Source organism: Pygoscelis adeliae, unplaced genomic scaffold (genome assembly GCF_000699105.1).
Source record: "Pygoscelis adeliae isolate BGI_AS28 unplaced genomic scaffold, ASM69910v1 Scaffold75, whole genome shotgun sequence".
NCBI lineage: Eukaryota > Metazoa > Chordata > Aves > Sphenisciformes > Spheniscidae > Pygoscelis > Pygoscelis adeliae.
In genome coordinates, this window is record NW_008824772.1 from 712,172 (window position 1) to 721,643 (window position 9,472).

At 44.2% G+C, this 9,472-nt stretch overlaps 1 protein-coding gene across 1 annotated transcript in view; it reads left to right on the plus strand.

The window, feature by feature from the left end:
• Nucleotides 1–8,670, plus strand: part of LOC103916710 (ATP-binding cassette sub-family A member 9-like) — a 26,665-nt gene extending 17,995 nt beyond the window's left edge. The window contains 16 exon segments of the mRNA XM_009323763.1: nucleotides 17–187; nucleotides 350–463; nucleotides 634–744; nucleotides 1,808–1,873; nucleotides 2,432–2,523; nucleotides 3,483–3,603; nucleotides 3,940–4,054; nucleotides 4,314–4,405; nucleotides 5,171–5,349; nucleotides 5,831–5,906; nucleotides 6,641–6,735; nucleotides 7,351–7,470; nucleotides 7,752–7,892; nucleotides 8,062–8,141; nucleotides 8,234–8,289; nucleotides 8,415–8,670. Coding sequence (XP_009322038.1) covers nucleotides 17–187; nucleotides 350–463; nucleotides 634–744; nucleotides 1,808–1,873; nucleotides 2,432–2,523; nucleotides 3,483–3,603; nucleotides 3,940–4,054; nucleotides 4,314–4,405; nucleotides 5,171–5,349; nucleotides 5,831–5,906; nucleotides 6,641–6,735; nucleotides 7,351–7,470; nucleotides 7,752–7,892; nucleotides 8,062–8,141; nucleotides 8,234–8,289; nucleotides 8,415–8,504 — 1,719 coding nt within the window. The 3' untranslated portion in view covers nucleotides 8,505–8,670.
• Nucleotides 8,671–9,472: the final 802 nt, after the last annotated feature.

Here is a 9,472-nt window from a genome sequence, read left to right on the forward strand (position 1 = left end):
CCATTTACTTTTGCAGCTCCAGGCTCGTGCCCAGCTGCGGCTTGCGGGGCTCTTCCCCTCAGCATACTGGTGCGGGCAGGCGCTGGTGGACGTTCCACTTTTCTGGACCCTGGTGTGCCTCATGTTCGGGGTTGTGCTGCTCTTCAACCGCATCTGCCCCTTGCAGGCCAGCACCGTGCTGTCCCTGGTGAGCTCTTTGCATGTGGGAAAACGGGCAGACACAAATCCCCCTCCCTCATTTCGCAGTGAGTTTTTGCATTAAATATGTTAATCAAAATGGGCTGCCCTAGGCAGGTTTTCATATACCCACATCCATCTCCTAGTCACTGACATCAGTCTCTCTCTCTAGATCATTTGCGTCATTGGTTACGGAATATCTCTTGTCCTTTTTGTCTATTTAATTGCCTTTAAATTTCGCATGGGACGAAGCAATCGTTACATTTGGTCTTTCATCTTCATTCTGGTAAGTGAAGTGAATCTTCACTCTGAAGTGTTTGATTTACACATCTTGCCACTTGAGGTTTTGCTTCAAATATACTGATATTCAGCAGAATAACCCACATCAGTGACAAATAGTTTATTTTTTAGCAACAATACATTAACATTGGAAATACTTTTTGTGCTTTATTCCAGGTGAATTTCACTCTCTATATGCTCAGTGACCTAGACGAAGCACTTTACTTGACTTTCTCTACTTTGATTCCTGTGTTTCCACTGCTGGGCTGGTTGATGTTCTCTGCACCAGTAAGTAAACTTGCCCTACTAAATTCAATAATGGTCCTAATGGTGCAACTGGAAAAGCAAGAGGTGCTTTCCAAATTCCCTGTCTCAAAGTGCCAACTGTCAAAAAGGCAAAGAATGAGAAAAGACAACAGGAGAAGAAAAGGTCCAGACTGGGGAGTGAGAGAAGGGACCAAGATGCAGGAGTGTGTCCAAAGAAGAGCAACGAAGCTGGTGAAGGGTCTAGATAACGAGTCTGATGGGGAGTGGCTAAAGGAACTGGGGTTGTTTAGTCTGGAGAAAAGGAGGCTCAGGGGAGACCTTATCGCTCTCTACAACTACCTGAAAGGAGGTTGTAGCCAGGTGGGTGTCCGTCTCTTTTCTCAAGTAACAAGTGATAGGATGAGAGGAAACGGCCTCAAGTTGCACCAGGGGAAGTTTAGATTGGATATTAGGAAAAAATTCTTCACCAAAAGGATTGTCAAGCATTGAAACAGGCGACCCAGAAAAGTGGTGAAGTCACCATCCCTGGAGGTATTTAAAAGACATGTAGATGTGGTGTTTAGGGATATGATTTAGTGGTGGATTTGGCAGTGTTAGGTTTACAGTTGGACTCGATGATCTTAAAAGTCTTTTCTAACCTAAATGATTCTATGATTCTAAGATTTGACTTGTTAATCCTTTGTTTGATTGGTATTTTTTTGGTTGGTTTAGTTACAAAAAGCTGTTACAATGACTGTATTTTGGCAGCCAGGGTAACATGGGAGGGGAAGGTGGTGGAGTGGGAAGACCTGGAGGGATGAAGTGAGCTGACAGAAGGAGGTGAAAGGACTGGGAAGAGAGAAGCAATGATAGAAAAGGTCAATCTAACCTGGCTGATTTGAGGCACGTCTGAATTAGCCGTAGCCAAGGAAGCCACAGTTCTTTGAGGCAGTATGAACCCCAAAAAATAAGTACAGATCAAAGCTCCTTAATCCTATCCTGCAGAAAAACTAAGCATCCCTCCATCCCACACTTGCTCTGACCCTGCACTGAGGCACACCGTGCTGAGGAATTTTTCTAATCGACTGATATTTTTTTCTTGTAGCGTTTCTTACTGTTTCACAATATCGGTCTTGAGTCATGGAATTACATCTTCGTAGCTGTCTTTGCAGTAAGGAGCAATTTGATGACGGTTGTTTTGGAAAGGATGACTGTTCTAATGCGATGGACTTGCACTGGGCTTGTATAACTCTCCCCATAAATAAAGCATGGGTTATGTGGTTAAAGTTTCACATTAAATGTTGGCGGGGAGGTGCATCCAAGTAATCACAGCCTTGTGTCTCATGTGACCCCTGGATGCTGTACCATATGTGGGAAAATGGGGGGGGGGGATTAAGTGGAGCTCATGTATAAGGCAAAGATATTATTAATCAACTAATCAGTCTAATGCTGCTTCCACAAAAGAAAGATGTCACCTCTGATCCTGTAGGATGTCTGTTGGGGTGAAAATTATCTGAGCTAAAACTGCAGTATGAAGTCAAGGCTTTTGCAAATGATCTGTATATGAGATGGAAATGTATGCAAAGCATCAATTTAACTTCTTTCCCTTTTGGACCTTTTCAATAGCTGAAGTAAATGAGATAGGTCCCTGCACCCCCTTATAATTAAAATTAATCAAGTGTGTTGTTACCTTGTCCCCATACAAACCTAATTCATTATTGCTTTTTAGCCTTACATCCATTGTGTGATTTTCGCTTTTCTCCTGCGCTGTTTGGAGATGAGATATGGAGCAGCAGTTACAAGACTTGATCCCGTCTTCAGGTGTGTCCCGGGCAAGCCACGGTTATCCCAGCCTGCGGGGTGGGCTCGGTGCTGCACAGCCTGGGAGGACCCTCCTGGCTCACCCCTGACAGCAGAAGTGAACTCAAAAGCATTTTGCAAAGTGTAGATAAAGGTCATAATTTTTAGTTTTAACCAGTTTATCTGGAGGGGAGGAAATTGAGAATGAAGGGAGGGATCTTTTTTTTATTCCTTTGGGTCATTACAGTTTCCGACTTTACTTACTGGCGTTTTCCTGAATGTGTCTGGAGGCAAATTCCCACCCAGTGTGTTGCAATAGAAGGTCAGTTGAACTACAATGTCCTAGAGAGAATAAAAAATGTGATTTAAGCTTTTTTTTATTAAGCTTCCTAGCTGAGGTTTCAGGACATTTCACTACAGCCAGCTAAATTAATAGTTACAAATTTAAATTCAACATTTTAACTCCTTTTCAAATGTGTCAGTATTGGTCTCTGCAGGATGGAGACCTACCCTAAAGCTTCGTCACGATGGGGTTGTCTGCTACCTGCTCTCTGCTTATCTGTCACCAACAGCATGCGACTGATCACCTAAGTCACGTGGGAGAAGATTTGTAAAAAATATTAAATTGTCAAACACTAACAAATGGGACTCAGCTAGGAGTTAGATGGCCAAATAGCTTTGAAAACCTGCCCCATGTATTTTAATTCTCCTTGAACAGATCATTGGCATGTGTCGAGCAGGAGACCAGTCAATACTTAGTGATGAAAGAAAAGCTAAATCTGGCCTTTATTTTCTCATGCGTGCCAGTGGGATATTTTTATTTTTCCCCATGAATAAATATTTGAGCAAATACTGTCTGTGGAACAGCTCCCTGAGTTCAAATAAATTTTGCGGGGCACTGCATTGGCACTGCCCTGGGAACAAACTTGTAAAACCAAGCCTTTTTGGAAGTGATCCCATCTCTCCTCCTCTGCTCGTAGGATCCAGCAGAGGAGAGCGGTCATCCGCCAGAACAGGGACCACCCTGGGGAGGAGTCCCCAGAAGTCCAGGCAGAGAGGGAGAGGGTGAGGAGCGCGATGGCCTCCCTGCAGCAGGAAGAGGTGAAATCAACCTTCCGGCTTGTTTTCTTTTTCATTCTCCATCTTCGGGTCTGTCTCTGCTTTCTTAGCTCATGCACTTATTTACTGATCTCCCGATGTCCAAGTGGACATCTCACCATCCAGCCCACGGTCCCCCTGGCAGCAGAGGGAGTTTAGCTGGCACTAAATTTTTATTCCAATTCTGCTTTTTTTCCTTTTTTTTCTGTTGCTCTGTTTCCTGGATTTTTAATTTAGAAATTTTCTCTGTAAAGAGTCATACTTAATGGTAAGAACAGATGAGCTGTCTCATGGGACAAGAGGAGAGTTTTTATTTCCCACTTCATCCCTTCACAGGAGTCGGTTATCGTTGTCAACAGTTTGCGCAAGGAATATGAAGACAAGAAAGCCAGTTCCATCTTTAAGAAAAAGAAGAAAGTTGCTGTCAAAAACCTCTCTTTTAGTGTTAAAAAAGGTTCAAGTATTTTGCTGCACCCCCTATAAGTGACTAAAATCTAATGTGAAGGTCACATTTGGAGACCATATTCTTGTTAGAACTTTCTTGTGTGCAACCAGACCCAATGCACCTGCGCTCATGTGTTCATCATTTTAATTTTCTGGGATAAGTTAATGAACAACCCTTTCTCCTACTGTACTTCTAGGTATTGCCTAGCACAGGGAAGAAGGACTTATTACAATGATTATTATTAACAGTTCTTGCATATGTGTTCCAGGAGAAGTATTAGGTCTGTTAGGACCCAATGGAGCTGGAAAAAGCACAACTATAAATGCGATTTCTGGCGACATAACGGTGACTGCTGGGGAGGTAGGTGATTCCTCTGGAGCATTTGGGGGTTGATCTTGATGCCTTTATAAATGATGGATGTGATAAGGCAAGCTGGCAATGCAGCCCTTAAGTCAGGGAATTTATGTACATGCAACCCTGGATATTTACAGAAGAAAGAAGAAAGCGTTGATTTACTCAAAGCACATTCTAGTTTTCATCAAAATCAATATTACAGATTTAAGGGTTTGAGCTACACAAAATCTTCAGTGAGCATTTGAAACCCATCATGAAATTTCACAAGCCTTGTAAAAGAAATGTTGGCATCTTAAAAAAAAACAACAAAAAAACAACAAAAAAATAAAACCCCAACACTCTTCATAAACAGCCTTGCAAAACCAGGAAATTGAAAACAAATGTGAACAGGGTTGGGCTAGTAACAATCCATCACTTAATTATGTGCAGGATGATTAATGACATGTGCAAGGGAGGGGAAATATTGCTGTTACAGATTTGGGACTGAATGTTTGAAATAGAAAAGTATTACTAGGAAAAAATAGTCTCGTGTTGGTACTATTACCCAAAGTTTTATGGCAGTAAATACTGTTTGGTTTTGTGAAAATGCTGTCCTGGATCCAGGTGAGCCGAAGCTGTGGTAGATGGAGATGATCACTCCAATGACGCTGGACTGCCTTTCCCATGTGCTAATGAGGTTCCTCACAACGCAGGAGAAAACATTCCTGTGTTTCCAAGGGGTTCACCCCAGAGTAACACACTACAACCACGGAGGCGTGTGTCTTTGTGCAGGTGCTGCTCAAGGGCCGCGATGGAGCTGCCTCCTCCCCAGGGCAGGGCAGCCTGGGGCGCCTGGGCTGCTGCCCGCAGCAGGACCCGCTCTGGCCAGACCTCACGGTGCATCAGCATCTGGAGGTGTACGCTGCCGTGAGAGGGATGAGGAAAGAAGATGCAGCTGTTATCATCAGTCGGTACAAAGCCAAATGATTTTAGCTTTCGGTTCTTCCTCTCTCTAGAGGTATAGGACAGGGAAAGATTTTTCTGCTAACAAACCTGGCTAGTGCGAATAAGAGACAGCACCTTCACTGCATCTTTACCTTGGCGAAACAGGGTCTCCTTGTGATGAGATCTGCTACTTTATACTGTTCTCAATCCCTTGTCTATGAAGATTTTCACCCGTTTATCTAAAAGACTTCAGAAAACATTTAAACTTGCTCCAGTTCATGGCCAGTTAATTAGTAACTCGCTTCTCTCATTAGCTGGCGCTTACTGTCTTGTGTTTCTGCAAAAATTCTTTAATTTACCATCTGAGTTAGGAATAAAATCACCAAGTAACCCAAGGCAATGCATATCAGCCAAAAAAAGTATGTTAGTCTCTAGTTCCTCAGTACCCCCGACCATGGTATTAGCAGAGCCGGTCATTTCAGTATTTTTCCTTTCCATTCCCCACAGCATAGCAGAGGCCTTGGACCTCCAGAAGCATTTAAAAACACCAGCTAGGAGGTTATCTGCTGGAGAAGCCAGAAAGGTACATGTTAGATTTGTGTTTGCTACTTGAGCAAATCCTGCTCTTTCTTCCTTGAACTCGGTGCACAGAAAATCTCCATTCAAGCTCAAGGATGCCTTGGGTTCCTTGTCCTGGTGTCAGTGAGAGCAGAATATAGTTCTTGATGTTGTAAAAGTTTTATTTTTTTGTTTCACAAAGTAGAAATTTTCTTCTTGAAGTGAAGCTTAAAATCTTAGTTGAATAAAAATTTCTGGAAATTCAGCGTGCTCATGAAAGATCCTTATGGTTTCAAACACAGAAGCACATACAGCAGAGTGGGTTCCTGGCATGCTTCATTTTCATCAATAGCTTTTGAATCCAGCCTGGCAGGATCCCCCCTCTCCTCTTTCCCCACTCTCCCACACTGTGTGTTTAATAAATGCTAACCACAAATTGGATTTACAAGGTAATCACCTCTTTATGCCCCATCGCATGCATCTGCCAATAAATGGGATGGAAAACCGCTTTCAGATCTTTGGTAGGCTTGGGAGTTTTGGGGAAAGCCGGTTTTGGGGGATTAAAATGTTAACTAAGAACATCTGAGGTGGGGTTTGTTGGTTTTGTTCTTTTTAATCCCTGTTCCTCCTGCTTTTCGGAATCAAGAGCTTCAGCTTCTAAAAGGCTCACGGGGATTAAGATATAGCAGGACAACTCACCAGTTTTGCAGGTGAAGTAAAAGCAGACCTGACCTGACCTTTGTGTCTTTCCCATTTCAGCTGTGTTTTGCGCTGAGCGTCCTGGGAGACCTGACAGCAATGCTTTGGGATGAGCCGTCAGTGGGCATGGACCTGAAAGGGCAGCGCCGTATGTGGTGAGCAGCCCCGTTTTAGCAGAACTGAGAACTGTATAACAGATTTAACAGGGTAGGTGTTACCCTCACAATTGTAGTAACCGTTGGGCAAGCAAAGAGGTTCTGCCTCGGTGGCAGAGAACATCTGTATTTTCCCTTTTTCCCAATGCACAGGGGATTGATTGGGTGCCACTCGCTGAACTCCTTACTCAGCAGGCAGCAAGTCCTTGCTAACCATCAGATATAATCTTAACGGCAGCGCACCCAAAAAATCTGAGCAGATTCCAGCTGAACCCATGCATTTGGTACAAAAGACAAAAATTCCTGTTTTCCTCAGAGCATGAGGAAAAAGTATAGGTAGTTCTTCCTTTTCATCACTCAGCCCTAGTGGTTGCTCTAGCTTTTCTTCAACAGTTTACACTGAAAGTGTAACATTTGGAGAGATGCTGACATTACAAATTGCAACGTAGCATTGGCATCCGCATGTCGTCTTCAAGCAAGATAACTGAAGTCTTTTAAATAGTCATCCACTTTTTTATAATTTTATCGTTTCAGTTGTTTTTTGGAAGTGAGACATAAAACAGGAGATTTTCTCTGGCTATTCCCGGGAAGTAACTGTCATCCCTCTGTTCCCAGGAAAGTGATTCAGACTGCCGTCAAAGGCAAGGAGCGGGCAGCCATCCTCAGCACGCAGTACCTGGAGGAGGCAGCGGCGATGTGCGACCGGGTGGCCATCCTGGTGTCGGGGCAGCTACGGTGGGCACCAGGGTCGCATCGCTCACCGGGTTGCCGCCTGATTTTCAGTCTGTTTTTTTGTTTGGTTTTGTTTGTTTGTTTTTTCTTCTTAATCTAATAGAAAATGTTGGTTTGGTTTGTTCCAAGTGTGTAACAAACATAGTTTTGTGAGGAGGTAGGTTGTTTCAGCAGCACAGTATAAACAGATGATGAATAAGAGGACGTACATCTGCTGCCCATATCCAATGATTGTTTTATTTGCTGCTTATGCTGATTTGAACACTGTTTTCCCTCCTCTGCAGGTACATCGGTTCCCTTGAGGATCTGAAAAGTAAGTTTGGCACAAGTTACCACCTAGAAGTCAAAATGACGGACATGGGGCACAACGATGCTCTCCACACCGAAATTCTGCGCCTCTTCCCACACGCGGCTCGGCAAGAAAGGTCAGTACCCCGTGGGCTGCACACCCAGCCCAGGCTTGTGCTGGGACGCTCTGTTGCTCCTACTGACCTTGCTCAATAATTTACCTGGGAGTACAATAACCCTACGAGCAAACCTAAACCTTGGTGCTGAGTCACAAAATGATAAATTCATTTTTTATTCCTTTTTCAGGACTTCTTCTTTGCTCACCTACAAGATACCAATGGAAGATGCACTACCTCTGTCCCAGTCTTTCTCCAAGCTAGAAGCAGGTAAAAGGAAGCAATCAATTAAGTATGAAGATTGCTTTCAAATTGCTCATATGGATTTGTTTTTTAAGGATGCCTTTTCCATCCCTCCGCAGCTAAACAGAATTTCAGGCTTGAGGAGTACAGCTTGTCATTGCACACTCTGCAACAGGTATGTTGATGTAGAAGTTACAGGCTAGAAACTGCCTGTATAAAAAGAAGAAATAGCCTGCGACCAGCGTAAATGCTGTCAGTCCTTGGCAATAATGGGGTCATTTCCACTGCGTTGCATTGCAGGTGTTTGTAGACCTCACCCAGGACCCAGAGGAGCACGACCTAGATGTGGTGTCTGACGGGGCTGTGGGGCAGAGACTGCTTCACCCCTGAGCCCTGGGAACCACAAAGGAAAATATTCAGCATATTTCATCAGTGTTACTGATACGTGTGGTCAGATGCAGCCCTAGGACTTGGTTACCTGTGTCACACCAAATACAGCCTTGTAGGTTTTCTGCCTCACAAAGAGAAAAAGAATTATTATTTTAATAAATAAAGCCTTTATCCGCCTGCCACTCATCTGTACCCCTGCTCAGACTGACTCATGAAGATTCGCTGTGCTGAGGAATAACCCTGCCGGGATGAATTGTTGGTCTCAAGGCAGCAAGGCAGGCACCGCAGCTGTGTGTGGGGGGCTCAGTTGTTAAGAGAGAATCATGTGCAAACTCAGAGGAGGCTCTGAAACCCTCATTCATCCATGGCAGGAGGACACCAGAGCTTTGGTTCGCTCAGTCCTGAGAAGCATCCTTCTGGCTGGTGTCACGCAGTCAGTGAGGGTGGTGCTTTCTGGTGGAGGTGTGTGGGGCTGTGTTTTGACCCAAAAATCTGCTGTCGCTGTGTGTTCCAGCTCAGCCACCTTGGCCCACCTCTGGTCCCCACCACTGGGGACACAGAGAGAGGAAGGGACTCAGCAATTCCTGGAAAAGTTTAATGAAAACTGGCAGCTCTTAGATCACCATCTTTTAAAAAAAAAAAAAAAAAAATCTGGAGTCAAAATAAGATGTGCTTTGACCCAAAGTAAAGCTGGAGCAGAACAGTAGGTTGAACAGGTCTTCTGGCCACAGCACATGTGTCTGACTTGCTTTGGTGGTCTGGAAGATGGGGTGGGCTCCTTGCTAGCACTCACCTTCTGTGGGTGCTTGGGACGGCTGGGGGCACTGCTGGGGAGATGGGGGCAAGCACCAGCACCCTGACCTTGTCCGAGCAGATCAGCATCTCTTCTTGGACATCTGCCTGCCAGGGCTAGCTTTAAATAATAAATAAAAAGAATTAAATAAAATAGAAACTTCAGACAGCCAGGT